The sequence below is a fragment of the Hemicordylus capensis genome, chromosome 4 (assembly GCF_027244095.1).
Source record: "Hemicordylus capensis ecotype Gifberg chromosome 4, rHemCap1.1.pri, whole genome shotgun sequence".
NCBI lineage: Eukaryota > Metazoa > Chordata > Lepidosauria > Squamata > Cordylidae > Hemicordylus > Hemicordylus capensis.
In genome coordinates, this window is record NC_069660.1 from 158,603,827 (window position 1) to 158,620,307 (window position 16,481).

The window sequence follows — 16,481 nt, forward strand, 5'->3', positions numbered from 1 at the left end:
CCAACAGCACAGAGAGCATTTTCCCCCTAAACATTCCAAGAGAATTTTAATTGGACACTGTGCTGTGTTCAATTTCATGGCAGGCAGGTGAGTTCTCCTGGGGTGTAACTGGAACAAGCAGCAAGTGTGTATTACAAGGATGCAGCCGGAGTGCGCAGCTGCCTGGCAGAGTCATCGCAGCGGGTAGTTTTTGGCATGAACACTGTAGCAGGTGTGTACTAGAGGGGGAATAACTGGAATGTGCCGCATGATGGCAGGTGCGCTTTCCTGTGAGATGCTTAGAATCTCTGGCATCAGTCAAGGCAGCAGCTTAATTGCTAATCTCGGCATCTCTCAAGGATTTTGAGCTGCAGTTCAGAGAAGGTGAGGTTTCAGCTTGCAGGAAGATTGCTGAGTGCAGAAGAGACTTGGATTAAACTCAGGCCCCCTGCTACGTACTGTGAGGGCTAGGCTTGCCAAGAGCAGGGAAACAGCTCCCCTCTTGGGAGTTCTATTCTAGTTGTAAGAACATAAAAGCAGCCTTGCTAGATCTAGTCAAGGGTACTCCAGGTTCAGTATCCTGTTTCCAGCAGCAGCAAACCAAGTGCCCCTTGGGGCACAATCATAGCTCAGTGGAAGAGCATCTACTTTGCATGCAGAAGATCCCCGAGCCAATCTCTGGTGTCTCCAAGTAGGGCTAGGAAAGGTCCCTGTCTGGAATCCTGGAGGTCTGCTACCAATCACTATAGACCTGAACAAGATAGACCTATGGTCTGACTCAGTACACCACAGCTTCCTGGGTAACCTATGTAAAAGTGCAGTTAGGCTATGAAGGCAGTAGCCCTCCCCTTGTTAGCCCCCACTCTCTTTTTTAAAGGTAGAGTCCCTCTGGACTTGGGAGATTGTGTTCTTACTTGGTAACTGTAGCAGTATGTTACTTCACTTCTATGCTGCCCACGCCACCAGTTGAGGGAAGAGAGAATGGTAGTCCACAGTACAGAAATGAAGTACTTTAGCACTCAAGTTACGCCTGGAGTAAATTACTGATGTTTGAGAGTGTGAGTGTAGATGTACCCACTTTGTGCTGTTTATTTCTTTGCATTCAGAAATCGGCATACACAAACACAAAGAAACTATTGAAGAAGTCATTAAGAGGCTTTTGATTGTTTACTTCTTTCCTTTTTTTTCCTCCTCCAAAAAAGTCTATTTCCCCCCATACAAAATATAGCAAAACAGATACATTTGGCCAAAACGTAATCCAGCTGGAGCAGTCAACTGGAAACAAACATCCCTCTCCAAATAAAAAATGCAAAAGTAGAATACTTTTTTTTAAAAGCCAACAAATTAAACCAATGCATACATAAATAAATGTTTGAAAGGCCAGTCATCCCTTGGGCTCCAAATATACATTGAACAACCACTGCTCGTTTGTTACCAGAGATGCTCTTTATGGATGCTTTTCCCCCCTGGTGAAATTCTTTAGGTATGACAAGATCATGGTCCATGAATGGATTAGAAGAGGGTGATGTGCTCCCCAGTACATGGCTGAAAGAAAAGGACAAATCAGCCACACTTTGCTTGCCTCACATGTCATTACCCATTAGAATAAGTACTGAAAGGATCTCACCCCAAAGGAGTGGGATTAGGGGGGAAAGCAACATTGTGGGCCAGGATGATGGTGAGGCAGCTGAAACCAAGAATTCATACCCAGTCCCTAAACACATTTCCTTGCAAGGAGCAAGTCCTGCTGATCTCAGTGGAGCTGACATCCAAGAAAATGTGCTTAGGGTGGCAGCCATAGAAAACAACACAGAAAACATAAAGGCTGTGATGTTATTAGAGACGCCCATAAAAACAATACAAAAGTACACTGCGCCAAGGGAGGCAAGGGTCACAGAAAGGTTTGCCTCAGTGAGTATTTTCAAAGCACTTGAAACAATTGTGTCCAACCCTTTTGCTGTATCTCTCCATCTCTGATTAGGGGCTTCCTGGCCAAGATGTTGGATAACAAAAGCCAAGTCTTTATTGCCACTCCTACCAGGCTCCCATACGTCACCTCTCTTCCCCGTCTGTCGCCACTGACTGGTTTCTTTGCGTGCCTGTACATTTTCTTGCATGCTCCACAAATGTAGCCTGCAGGAAAGGAAATTGTGTGGCTTGTTCAGCAGCGGAAGCAAGAGATTTTCAGCAGGGTAGCGCTTCAGGTGGACCTGAGCTGCTACTTCTCAGTAATGTTGCTCCAGAGATTGGTGTCAAGGAGCCCCCAAACGCCAGAGGTCTTGAGGCACTGGCTGCCTCACCGAAACACAAGGCTGGCACAGAAGTAAGGCCTTTGGAAGTCACCGCTTCTCTCCCCAGTCCTCCATTCCAGGGCTACAAGAGCAGCCCTGCCCCACCCCCAAGGCTAGCTGCACAGTTTACCAGTCTCAAACTCCACTGGGTTTGGCAGTTTGGCATTGAAGGCCTGCAGGGTAGACTGGATCCGACTCACCTCATTGTTGGCCAGTTTGAGCCTATGCCGGAGCAAGCAAGAGAAAAGGTCAAGGCGGGTTTTGCCCGGTGGAGAGAGACGGTTAACTCGGTCCCTGATCTCAATTAGCTGCAATATGGCAGAGTCTTGGGAGCCTTGAGTATAGGGGTAATCCAGCTGAAGGACGAGGTCCCGGATGGCATCAGATTCAAAGGGCAAGCTGTAGCCAAAGACTTGTAAGCTATTGATACTCATGTACCCTAGGTTTTTAGAAGGATCCATCTCCAAGGGCTCATAAAAGATGGTTTCATTGGAGCTGTCATTGAGAGACTTGATGCGGCTCCTCAGGTAGACATGGACCGTCTCAAAGAAGGTCTTCCACTTGTTGCCTAAAGTGAGGGTCCAATTTTGGCACCGGCCAGAGGCATCCACGTTAGTCCTTTCCCAGTCAGGAAAGCCACTCTCATTGGTTGGCATAAACCAGCTCTCTGAGTGGCTACCCCCAAAGGGGTTGACATAGATAGCCATGACCGGTTCCAGGGTGCTGTTCTTGGTGAGACAGATCTGAAGGGAGAGGGCCAACATGAGGTGGACCAAGCCTGGCTTGTACTTGTTGCTCTTCAGGGTCACCAGCATCCGCTTCCTCCAAGAGGGGTCAAACCAGGTCCCCAGGCGCATATCATTGCTGATGAAGATGGAGTGCACTTCAATCCGGCTGTCCCGCTTCTGCAACAGGTATTTAAGTTCCAGGTCATGTAGGTCTGTCTCCAACCCCAAATAATGCTCCAGGGACTCTGCCACCTCTGGGCGGCACAGCCCCAGGGTGAGGACATAGCCAGGATTGCAGGACCTGCAGTTGGTGGCATTCTCCACTGCACAGGCAGCACATTCTGGTCCTTCACCCAAGGCACATGGAATGGTCCCCTGGCAGGAGGGCTGATCATGGGGGCAGGTGCAGCTGTGACTTTCTTCCACAAAGGTCCCTAGCACAGACGTCTCACTGCAGTAGAGGAGGGACTGAATCCGACTCCACCAATAAGTCATAGGTCTATGAGAGAGGAGGGTATTGGGAAAGAAAGATTATTTCCATATCAATAAAACAGACACCTTAGGCCAGTCTATCCTATGTGCCACACCCACCAAAGAAAGTAAGTGGAATTATTCTCCAAGAAAACCCTAATTTTTAAACTGAAATTAATTTTAAACTGTTTAATTTGTTTTTATTTTATCAGACTGTTTTAACTGTTTTAATTCTGTTTTATATTGTGCTTTAAGTTTTATACACCACATCGAAATGTACATATCAGGTGGCAAAAATATGATAAATAAACAATATTACACTGAAATACACACTTGGGGTGAGAACATTATGCAAATAAACTAGAATTGTTCATATTTGCTTGTTTTAGGCATAGATTTGTAAATACAAAATATTTGAAAACTTTCACATTTTGAATGTGAAATTCAGTATCTGAAATTTGAACTCACATGCTGAACTCACATGGAGGACATTCAGCCTCAAAATTGATATAGTAGAATTTGAAGAATTTCTGGGAGCAAATCTGAGCAAGCTTTAGACTATAATAGTTCACTTGCTCCTGAGCCTGACACTTTAATTCTTTGACTATTTAGCATTTCTATGCAATGAATGGTTTTGTGGCAGGAAAGGAGTTTAAACTGAGTAATTGTAGTAGATCGCTATGGTGACAATATAGACATTGTCACACATTGGGATTTGGGGGTTTCCAATTATCTGATCATGTTTCTGGGAAAACATGACTTATGCTTTAGCAATTAGTTATTCTTCTGCTTTTCACTTCAGGACCTTTCCATTAAAGTTGCTGTACATACACAGTTTTCTGTTTGCATCGTTTCTTTTCTTACATGTTACCAATGCATACCTAGTGCGTATGTGCATTTATTCAATCACCCCCCCAAAAAGAATCTGGATGTGGTCAAACGATCCCTTCAGTGTCCCTTTGGGGGCACTGCTTTACAATGCACACATGTGTTGGTATTCAAGATTAATCTGTAAGCAAAACAGATACAAGCTGAAGACTGTAGAAAACTGCAGATGCACCAACTCAGGGGCATATCTAGGGGTAGGGCAGGCAGGGCACATGCCCCGGGCGCCACTTGAAGGGGGGCGCCATTTTGTAAAATTAATTTTTTTAAAAAAAATGGCTGCCAAAAACAAAATGGCCACTGTGCATGCTCAAATGGCCTCTGTGAGGCTCTAGGTCATGCCAGGCTTTGCAGAGGCCATTTGAGCATGCGCAGTGGCCATTTTGTTTTCAGTGGCCTTTAAAAAAAAAGATTATTTTTTAAAATGGCCACTGCACATGCTCAAATGGTCCCTGCGAGGCCTAGAGGCCAGCGGGGTGAGGGGGAATCTTTGCAAAAAAAACCCAGCCTTTAGGAAGCCCCCCAAAGGGGCTACGGGTAATAATAATAATAATATAATATAAGACACTGTACACATATTCAGATTGGCACTATGTACAGAGAATCAGGGCTTGTGAATACTGAGCTGACGCTTAAGAGCTAGGATTGTATTCATTTGCTCTTACTTTGCTTCTTGTGATAAGTGAGTTAAATGTGATGTCTTGCTAATAAGGCTATTAATGGTGAGTTTGTCTTTGAATCAGTGTGAAACCCTTAATATTAAGGCCCACTGGGAGTTTCTTGCTCTCTTTCTCTCATTTTAACTGTCTTTCTGAAAGACTGGAATATATTCCAAGCAGTGACACAGTTTACTCTGCATATCCTTTAATTATTTACAGAGTATCTGGGAAAAGTCAAATTCTCCATTGATTTTTAAAACTTATGTAATGGTGATGCTACAATGCATAGTAGAGAATTAGACAGGCACTTCTGTTTAGTTTTCCAAGTACATCTCCACATAGTATTTGGGTATTTCATGAGCCCCAGCATACTGAAATGTGTAGTTTTCCAGCATTTTTTGGTCTGGCTAAGTCCACTGCTAAATAGTTTTTGAAATATTAAAAGATTAACGAGTTTGACTTGTATTTTTGAGCTGATATTATGGTAAAGTTATCTGAAAGATGGGTGTCAGATGCTTGGACAGGGGGCGCAATTTCAGTGTTTGCCCTAGGCGCTATTTTCCCTAGGTTCACCTCTGCACCAACTACAAACTTGATTTTAGAAATTATATAAACTAAACCACAAGACTGGCAGAGCAGGAGAAGGACAGAGTGAGCCTACAGAACAATAAAGAAAGGGAGAGACTTGCTCATCTCTACCAGCTGTGGGAAAGGGACAGATAATGAGGCACGACAGAAGTGGCACTGGTCTTGCTAGAATTCAGTCACTAGATTTGGAGCTTTCTATTTTAAAGTCCCATTTCAGCATCTGGGTGAAACTGCAGCTGATTTCCAGCTACAAATAAGCTCCTCACAGAGCCTTTCCCAGGATGTGTGGGACTGCCTGTCATTTGCATCTGGATAATTGTGGAGTTTGCAGACTTCATGATCTCTCACTGCAAACGGTGGAGACAGGATACAAACCCTATTTGAGAAAAGGCAAGCTCAAACGTGGCTGTGCCCACCTCAAATTGGGGCTACTCTAATAATTTGAGCAGTGGGTCTTACATCTTCAAGCACTCTGCTTCAGATTATTGTCCCACGTCTAGTTAAAAATGGCAGGTCTGAATACCCTGCCAGATTACACAACACAACAGAACCTTCCTGCCTGTACCAGTCAAGAACATTAGAGGGAAAGGTTCAAAGTTTACCACATGCTTGTTTGTTTTTACATGGATAAGGATCCAAAAGCATGAACACACACAGAGATAGATCCAACTACAACCTCATGGTATAATCCAGAATTCTGTAGAACATCTCTTAGGAGTCTCAGGCTTCCAGATTCTGCATTCAATCCCATGCAACAAGTTTCCAACAAAAGACAACAGCCACAATCCAGCACAGAGCTAGGCATACTTAAGCCTACTCAAAGTAATGCACCTAGCCCTGTGATGGATTGTGGCCAAACAGACCTGTCTATAGGTATACCAGACCTCTCCTTTGGAAGTCTAAAGCGAGGTTGCCTGCGGCAGCGTTTGGCCAGATTGAAAAGGCGCCGGACAATCCGATGAGTCTTCTTGGAGAGCATTTTCAAGGTGGTGCCCAGTTTCTGATAGCGATGCTGAATGTCAAGGTCCATTGCCCAGTACTGGGAGATGGCCGTTATGTTCAAGAAGCGGTCTACCGGCAACCTCTTCACCAGGATCTGCAGTTCCTCTGTCAGGACAGAAAGGTGCATCAGTGAGAGGGAAGCCTTGGCAGGTGACACCAAGATGCCATAGCTCCTCTAAGAATGTACAGGGCCAAGTGGTAAAGCTTGTCCTGGGCTGCAGTACTTCAGGTTGCTGGTGAAGGGAGCATGTTTTAATGCTCACCCCTGAAAAAAGCTCCCTGCACACAGAAAACTAGCATGTCAGGGAGGCAGTCTGCCTAGCTTTCTCCCTAGCATTCTGTTTCCACTTGCAAGGAATCTTCCATTCAAACATGCATCTTCTACCTAAAGACTGAAGTGATGCCGTCCAGGAAGCTTTACATCTGATTCCGCTGAGCATGTAAAATGTGCTTAAGGCTACAGCGCTCCATGCATGGATGCAGAGAGCTTTCACTGATGTCCAGGGTAACCCTCATCTCCCCAGCCAAAACTGTCTCTATGCTGGGTGTGCTGCAATGTGACCAGCCATTCTCTCCAAGCAGGGACACTGCTCTCCCTCATCTTGGAACACTTGGAACTCAGGCTCCCCAGTCTCCAGGGGACTGTCTCGACAGAAGCAGGTTCCACGTATGGAAGCCTGGAGGAGAGCAAGCCACTGGATTCTCCTGTGTAAGGAGCTCAGCTTGAAGTGAATAACCTGACTGTACACTATAGACACAAAATGGAGGGCTGCACTAATGCAATCCTCAAAGCCAAGTACATGCGAATCCAGTTAATAAAAGGTACAGTACACCCCAATACATCCTCAAAGTATCTTCTTCAGGGAAAATGGTGTTGCAACTCAAGGGTTGGATTCCTTCCTAACACTCCATTCTTGGAGGGCCTGTGTGCCACCCAGCTTGGAGACAAATGGACTGGAGACATAGTCCCTCCATGAATGGAGTGTTAAAAAGGCAAGGGAGTGCAAAGTTGTGTCAATTTAATTGTTATATAATTCCCCTTTAAATTATATTTCAAAATGCATTGGGAATAATCTACTGAATTACATTTGGATCTCTCTGGATTGCATTTTTCTGTACGGTGATTCACCCACCACTGGAGTAGGGTGTACAGCACAGAGGTGGCATGACTGGGGAGAAGAGCCTTATGATGGATATCAGTGGAGGCCCACTCCATCCTACTGTCTTGTATGCAGGACTGCAGCATTAGGCAGCAGCCCAGTGCGGAAGGAGAGGCCTAGTGGGGAAGGTTGTTCCAGAACAAAGGAACCCTCCACATCTCTTTGCAGGAGGATGTGATGGAGAAATGTTGACCTAAACTGAAAGAAGAGGTTGCTCTATTCACATGTCCCCAAATGTTAAATGACAGTGTATAAATCCCATACATATTTAAAATTTGAAATTTTACATTCCAAATCTGAAATTCCAAGTCTGGGTGCCAAAAAGCTGAGTCTGTTTTAAACCGGACATTGATGTCATCCATGGCCAAGATTCAAACTGCCCTGCCCAATTCAGAGATTCTTGTCAAAATCTGATTTTCAGACTGAGTTGCAATTCAAGCCTAAAGATGAAGTAGGCTCAGAGCTTACCTACGTATTACATTCACCAGCTCAAAAACAGCCCAGCTTTGACTGCTAGGAATTCTGAATCTGCCCTGGGCACAAGCAAAGACGGCTGGAGAGAACCACAAACAATCACACAGGGAAGCGGGAGCCACTAGCTGCTTTGCTCAACCTCTGCTTATTTTCTCTCTCCTTCAGCGGCAAATTGTCCCAAGTGGTTCAGAGGGAGAGGAACAGGGACAATGCGTGTGCTGAGGATGGCAGCTTTAGTCTTCATACAGCAGTGGTTAAGTAAGTGCTGGCTTACAACAGATTTATTGAAGCTGACATATCGTATTAGATTTAGGAAGGGGGAAATTCAATATATTTTAAAAATATCTAGACATTCTTTGGAAATTGACACAGTACTGGGAAATAAATTATTGGAAAAACAATTTTTACTGGATAAATGTTATCGAAGATGAATCCAATATTTTGCGTCTTGTTTGAGGAGCTGTGATTGTTCGTATACATTTTTTTAAATGGTGTAAGTATCCTATATTGGATGTAATTGTATTGACTATCCTGGTTTTTATATGAACTCATATTTAAAGTGAATAAAAATGTCTCCATCCTCTGCTGAAACTAAATTTTACATGCAGCTGAAGGGAGGACATATGCTTCCCCTGTTACCTTTGCCTCCATCTCCCCCTTCTCCCTCTGCAGAATTTTAGATTGTAAGCTCCTCAGGGCAGGACCCTTCTTGATTGTTACTCTGTAAAGCACTATGCACACTGGTGCACTGTATATACAGTAACAACAACAATAATAATGTGGTCACATATAGAAAATTCAATGTTTAGACGTTTTAATCATTCAAACTCAAGATCAGTCACAAACCTTATTCCATAAGAGCACAATAATTTCCAAAATGTGTGTCATGAGAAATACATTTATGAAATAACGGACTGGTCCTGGGAGGCCCAAGTACCCATGCATGGGGGAGGCTCTGCATGTTTTGCTGTTCCGATCTTGCCTCCTTCCAATCAGCTTCAGCTATGGGACAATAGTTGTGCTGCCACTCAGCATTGGGGGTGAATGGATCTTTTACTCAGTCCCAATGCCAAGGGATGTAGTAGAATTACTCACCCTCAGAGAAAGCCTTCCAGCAATCAGGCAACAAGCTCAGAATATTAAATTATGCTCCTCTGTAGGTGGCCTCTTCTAAGGGGGTGATCACAATTGCTCTGATGCTCTTTAAAGGTTTTAATTTGGGGAGGGGGTAATGTGTGGAAACACTGGGTTAACAAAATGAAACTGTTTAAGTGATGTTCAAGTCACAACAATCCTGGAAAACTGCAGGGTCCCCCCCACCCCAGATCTGGGAAAGTCTCACCTCACTTTTGCTCTGATCCAGCTAGGGCATGTGCATGGGAAAGCAGGCTTCCCTTTTTAGCTCTATGAGCAGTTTATGCATGCAAATGAATGCAGAATATGCAGTTCTTGGCCCAATCCAGCTGCCCATTCACAGTGCTGCCCATAGCACCCACCAGCTGCTTAGGAAGGAAGTGCAGGGCTGGATTTAGCACCTCCACTTCCCCTAAATAATTAATCAGCAGCACTATCTTTATAATTAATTCTCTTAGCCAGCCAGCGTGGAGATGTGGCAAGGCAATGTGTGCGATGGCGAGGGAGGCACCTGATTGGCTGAGCTCTGTTTGGCCAGCGGAGGCGCCTGATTGGCTGAGCTCTGTTTGGCCAGCGGAGGTGCCTGATTGGCTGGGCGTTGGCCCAGGCCCTTGTGAGGAGGACCTGTCTCAGCTGCAGCCTGGGCTGGGAGGAGGGAGGCAGTGGGAAGGACTGGCCCTGGCCTGGTGCCAGAGGGGGTGAGTGGGACATGCGTACCCAGGCTTTGGCAGCGGAACTCTCAGGACAGGCTGTGAGAGTTAAGAAGCGACGACTGAGGAGGAGAGGGGGAAGAAAATGCTGGCAGTGGCCGCTGGCCGGCCAGCGGGTGAAGGAAGAGGGAGAGAAAGGCGGTGGCGGTCGGGGGGGAGAGAAAGGCGGTGGCGGGCAGGGGAGAGAAAGGTGGCGGTGGGTGGGGGAGAGAAAGGCGGCGGGCGGGGTGAGAGAAAGGTGGCGGCGGGCGTCAGGCAGGCTGAGAGAAAGGCAGCAGCGGGCAGCGGGCAGGGAGAGAAAGGTGGCGACAAGCAGCGGGCGGGGAGAGAGAAAGGCGGCGGGTGGGCAGGAGGAGAAAAAGGCGGTGGCGGGCAGCGGGCAGATGGAGAGAAAGGTGTGTTGGGCAGCAGGCGGACGGGAGGAAGTAAAAACGGTGGCGGTGCAGCCCTTCTTGGCCACCCGTTGCCGGCTCTGTGTGTGGGGAGGAACGGGAGGGGAGGAGGGCTGGAGGGAAGGGGAAGAGAGGAGAGACCGGGGCAGGAGGAAGAGGGAGGGGAAAACAGCTGCCCCCAAAGCACTGCACAGATGCTCTGTGCGGGGGTTGGCTAGTTGTGGATTATTCAAGCAGATGACAAGCATGCATTTTGGGCTGCTGGGTTTATGTGTGGTTGCAGTGGGGGCCTACATTGGTATTTCTGGTACATTTCAATATCAAACCCAGTAAAGATGTTTAATATTGCTAGATCCCATTGACTTCACCAAGATTAGGCCATGACTAATCTTGTATTTTAAACCTTTGTAGTCAAATCTATGGTCTTATATTTTAGCCTAATATTTTAATGGTGTGATTTTTATAGTCTTGTTTTAATTTTTGTGTGAACAGCCTTGGGATTGTTTTAATGAAAATTAAACAATCAATCAATCAATCAATCAATAAAATTTTAAAGGCAGCTTTTGCATGCATTGACAGCATAAGGGCTATCTTCATACTGGGGAATCCCAGATTCAAATCCTGGCAGGACTGTGCACCAAGTACCCTCTCCCAGCCAAATGTTCCTAAAAAGAAGGCTGAGGTGTACCGAAACACAGCCCCAGGCTTTTTAGGGGAGGGGCAGTGTAGAGATGTAATAAATATTTGTTGGAGACTGCTACTTCCTTCATATATTTTACAACAATGCTGTTCATGAAAATTTCACACAGGAAAATGTTATTGAACAAAAATGAAAAATATTCCAATACAAAATTAAAACTCCAAAATAAAATTTAAAAACAACCACCCAACAATAACAAGAGAACAGCAGCAGCAGCAGAAACCAGCAGAATCATGTGTAAGGATAAGGCAGCAGTCAGTTCTACATTTCACAATTCTCAAAGGCCACCATCTGAATCAAAAAGATGTTTTCACACCTTTGACCAGCCCACAGGGAAGAGGGTGTGTGAATCTCTTTTGGAAGGGAGTTCCATACATCAGGGCTGCTACAGAAAAATTCCCTGAGCCTAGTAAAGGCTAATCTAGCCTCCACATAAGATGAAATCAAGAACAGGGCCCCATCAGAAGACCTTAAAAGCCTTGTACTCAGGACCCAAGTTATTTAGGGCTTTCAAGGGAGGAGCCAACACTTTGAAGTGGGTCATAAGAACATAAGAACAGCCTTGCTGGATCCAGCATCCTGTTTCACACAGTGGCCCACCAGACGCCTCTGGAAGCATGCCCTCTCTCCTGCTGTTACTCCCCTGCAACTGGTACTGGTCCCAACACTGGTCCCAACACTGACAGGCCCCCAGTACAGATGCTTCCAGCCGATGACACAAGGGCCTGTTAACAGGCAGGCTAGGCTACCAGATTCTCCACCAACTGAAGTTCTGGAGTTGTCTTCAAAGGCAGCCCCACACAGAGTCCACAACTGTAGTCTAAAATGGAAGTCACCAAAGCATGAGTGACTGTGGCCCAGTCTCTGCCTTCCAGCAGCAGGCAGCATAGCAGCTGAAGTTGAGAAAAGACACTCCAGGCCTCAGGCACAGCCTGGGAACCCAGAAGCAATGCTAGGTCCAGCAGTACCCCTCAAGCTGCAACTCTGTTCCTTCTAGGAAAATGTGCCCCCATTCAAAACAGGCACGTCTCCAGCCAAACACGCCCCTGAGTTCCCCACTAGCATCAATCATGTCTTACCTAGACTGAGCTTAAGTTTATTCAGCCCTGTCCCATTCACCACAGATCTCAGGCACATATTCAGGAACCTGTTCAGGCATTATGGAAGTGGCGGTGTTTGAGAGCATCCTGCCAGCAAGCCCTACCCCTGTACTGGTATACACCCCTGCATCCCCCAACACTTACAACATTTGTCCGAAGAGACTGCGTCTTCCCATGATTAGAATGCTGGGGTGAAACTGCATTCCACATCAAGGGGAAGATCCCTCCATGAGCACAACATTTGCCATGAGCAGCAAAACGCCATAATTGTGGAGAGGGGGTGGGGTGAAAGAACTTATCAGCAGGCGGAGGTAAGGCTTACAGGTCTCTCGTGTACTCAGATGCAGCAGCCACAAATAGAAAAATGCTTGAATAGGGCTAGTCTCTCTCTTTCCTGCATCTGATGGAAAGGAAAAATAGCACTGCATGTCATACTGGTGTGTTTTGCTTAGGCCAGGGTGCTCCAATCGGAGACTGACAAGACTGTATGCAGGGCAGCTATGCAAGGGGCAGAAAGAGAGAGAGAGAGAGAGAGAGAGAGAGTAAGTAAGTAAGTAAGTGTGTGTGTGTGTGTGTGTGTGTGCATGCGTGTGTGCGCACATACATGCGCATGCAGGGGTATAGCTAGGAGAAAGGGAGCCAGTGTTCGCCCCTCTCTCCGGCAGCCCCTCGTAGTGAGGGAGATAATGAAGGAAATAGGGAGGGAGGGAGCTGAGGAGCCCTAAGGAGCTGGGGGACCCGGGTTATTTGAACTCATCTGCTCAAGTGTGTGTGTGTGTGTGTAGAGGGATTGTAGAGAGAGCCAAACCAGGCACATCCCCACTGGAGCAACTCACTCCTCCCAGCTACATGCAGGCTTTCACCATGAAATGAGACAGCTGCAAAGAAACATGAACTTGAGCTCTTACACCTTTTCACAGAATTCTGCTTTTATCAGCTGCAAAATCCGGTGTTCCCTCATGAATCATTAGCAGCAGCTCAGGACTGGGTTATTAGTGGATCCAGGTATTGTTTTGGGTTTTGTTTTGGGGGGGGGGGCGTGTTTGGTGGACATGTATGTTTGAGTGACAGGCCAAACAATTTTCATTTTATGAGACTATTTCCAAATAAGAGATTTCAAGCTTCAGCCTTTCCCTTGATAACAAGATGGCAGCCAAAAGCTCTACCATCTTGTCACTTAAAAAGGGCATCTCGTCTCTGTATCCAACAGAGGATCCAGAGGCAAGTAGAGATGGGCAGTCCAAGTGCAGTTCTAGACTACAGGTGAAACTCGGAAAATTAGAATATCGTGCAAAAGTCCATTAATTTCAGTAATGCAAATTAAAAGGTGAAACTGATATATGAGACAGACGCATTACATGCAAAGAGAGATAAGTCAAGCCTTAATTTGTAATAATTGTGATGATCATGGCGTACAGCTCATGAAAACCCCAAATCCACAATCTCAGAAAATTAGAATATTACATGGAACCAAGAAGACAAGGATTGAAGAAAAGAACAATATCAGACCTCTGAAAAGTATAAGCATGCATATGTATTCAGTACTTGGTTTGGGCCCCTTTTGCAGCAATTACTGCCTCAATGTGGCGTGGCATGGATGCTATCAGCCTGTGCCACTGATGAGGTATTATGGAAGACCAGGATGCTTCATTAGCGGCCTTCAGCAATTCTGCATTGTTTGGTCTCATGTCTCTCATCCTTCTCTTGGCAATGCCCCATAGATTCTCTATGGGGTCAGGTCAGGTGAGTTTGCTGGCCAATCAAGCACAGTACACTGTATACTTTTCAGAGGTCCGATATTGTTCTATTCTTCAATCCTTGTCTTCTTGGTTCCATGTAATATTCTAATTTTCTGAGATTGTGGATTTGGGGTTTTCATGAGCTGTACGCCATGATCATCAAAATTATAACCAATTAAGGCTTGACTTATCTCGCTTTGCATGTAATGCGTCTGTCTCATATATCAGTTTCACCTTTTAATTTGCATTACTGAAATTAATGGACTTTTGCACGATATTCTAATTTTCCGAGTTTCACCTGTATGAGGCGGGTCTCACGATCACAGAGACCCTGCCTCCATAGGGTTTGCGGGGGGAGCAGGCTAAGCCCGCTCTCCCTGCAGACAAGCAGGGCGGCAGCCCTGGGCGGCCGGATCAGCTGCCCAGACGACTGCCGGCCCCGTGATGGAGCCGGTGGGGGCTGGGAGGATCGGGGGCCACGCGGCCCCTGGAAGCTCCAGTATGCCCTGCATGAGCATGCAGGGCATACTGTAGAGACCCCCCGAGCTGGGAGGCTGTTTTTAAGCCTCCCAGTTGGGTGTCTCCTCATGAGGAGCCGTGGTGTGGAGCCGCAGTGCGGCTACTCACTTTTAAAAAAAAAAAACTGTGCTCGCTCCACAAACCAGTTTAAGGGGCGGGTTACTTGAGCGGGTTACCCGCTCAGGAACCACTGGGCTCACAGCCGAGCCCAGTGGTTCACATGGACTGCAAAAATCGGGCTAGGCTCCCTTAGCCCGATTTTTGCAATCCATGTGAATAGCCCCTATATCTTGAAAGCCTGAAGCGTCAAATCTGAATTAGCAACTCTATGGGATCAGGAATATTCTAATTGCCCCTTTGTGTAATCAGGATCTCTGTAATCAGATCCCTGCTCAGTCTGTAGTGCAATGCCCCCCTCTAAAGGGGCAGTGCTGCAGGGCAGCAGAGACCACACCAGCAGCTTCTTCTGCTAGCACGCTGCCATACTGGCACAGGGAGCAAGGGACTTGGGTCCTCCTGCCACAAGGAAACAGATTTAGACAAGACAGCAGGAGGATGTTAGATGGTGGCTCAGTCTGCCTCATGCAGTGGCAGGCTCTCTTTCACTGGGGCTCTCTTTCACAGAGACGGTACGGTCTTCTGTCAAGAATGCTGCAGCAGATTCCTGTACTGAGCAGGAGGTTGATCCAAAAGACCATCAAGGTCCCTTTCAACTCGAGAATTCTATGCTAGAGACCCTGTTCAAGCCTCCTGGTGACCCCCAAACACACTTCAGAAGCAAAAACAACGACTTCTGTGACAACTCTTTTAATTAATTGTGTTAGAAGTATTGGGAGCAGAGACACTACTCATGCATGGAAGTTTTTCACACCCAGCTCTTAGTTCTCATCTCCTCTGAAATGGAGGTGTGTGTTCACATATTGGCCAGATTTACCCTGAAGTCCCTGTGAGCTATCCAGGAGCACTTCGCATACAATTCGGGTTTTTCCTCATGTGTTAGAGTGTAGCCCAATATATAAAGTAAAAGCTAAGGTTGTGCTGTCGAGTCAGTGTGACTCCTGGCGCCCACAGAGCCCTGTGGTTGTCTTTGGTAGAATACAGGAGTGGTTTGCCTTTCAGCATCTATATCAGGCTGCTGCCTGATATAGGTGTTTCCCATAGTCTGGGAAATATACCAGTGGGGATTCAAACCAGCAACCTCTTGCTCCCTAGGCAAGTTACTTCTCCAGGGTAAAAAAAAAAACACCCTCCACTTATTTGCACTGGGTTTTTGTTGTTGTTGTTGTTTTGGTAACTTCAAACTCACTGTAAAGCCTCACAGAAAACCTGCACTAAAGCCTGCTGTCTGGGAAAGCTCATGGGACAAAGGGCCACAGAAGACAATACCATTAGCAATTAACTCCTTTTATAACAAGCAAGGTGTTACTCTTTTAAGGTGCCATAGAAGATTCGGTTGTTTTGGGTATAGAAGACCAATATGGCTGCCCCATGGAATGTTCAAAAACAGGACAATATCCATTATAGAAGCTCGTGGTTCTTTCCACTGGAGAAGCTATATTGAAATCTGTTTCAAAGGAAGCTGTGGTTGATTTTGCTAGCGAATGAAGATGGAACACATTTCCCAACTCACAATGTGACAATTTTCCTGAGTTTGAAATTATCAAGGTGCAAAGACAGGTGCAGGATTTTAAAGAACAATCACAGAATTTTAAAGAGTATTTTCACCTATGGTGTAAGCTCAGATTTACAAATTATACAATAGACTGCTCCAAATAATGGGGAAGAGAGTGCGGGTGACATCACAAATGCTAGTCAATTGGCAGCCTCGACAGTAAGTTTTTCACCTGTTCAATTTGAAGAACTGATTCTCAGAGCTTGCCGCAGGATGGGGGAAAGTACATTTGTATTCAACACTCTGAGAGCATTGTAGATCAGCCCTGATTTAGATAG

The 16,481-nt window shown here is 46.1% G+C and overlaps 1 protein-coding gene across 2 annotated transcripts in view; it reads right to left on the reverse strand.

The window, feature by feature from the left end:
• Positions 1-1,127: 1,127 nt before the first annotated feature.
• Positions 1,128-16,481, reverse strand: part of BRINP2 (BMP/retinoic acid inducible neural specific 2) — an 88,814-nt gene continuing 73,460 nt past the window's right edge. Inside the window, exons 6-7 of one of the 2 annotated variants that reach the window (XM_053247385.1) lie at positions 6,486-6,708; positions 1,128-3,497 (exon numbers count right to left, since the gene is read on the reverse strand). In XM_053247385.1, coding sequence (XP_053103360.1) covers positions 2,384-3,497; positions 6,486-6,708 — 1,337 coding nt within the window. In that variant the 3' untranslated portion in view covers positions 1,128-2,383. Of the gene's footprint in view, positions 3,498-6,464; positions 6,709-16,481 lie in introns of both variants that reach the window. The other variant, XM_053247384.1, reaches the window with a different exon arrangement.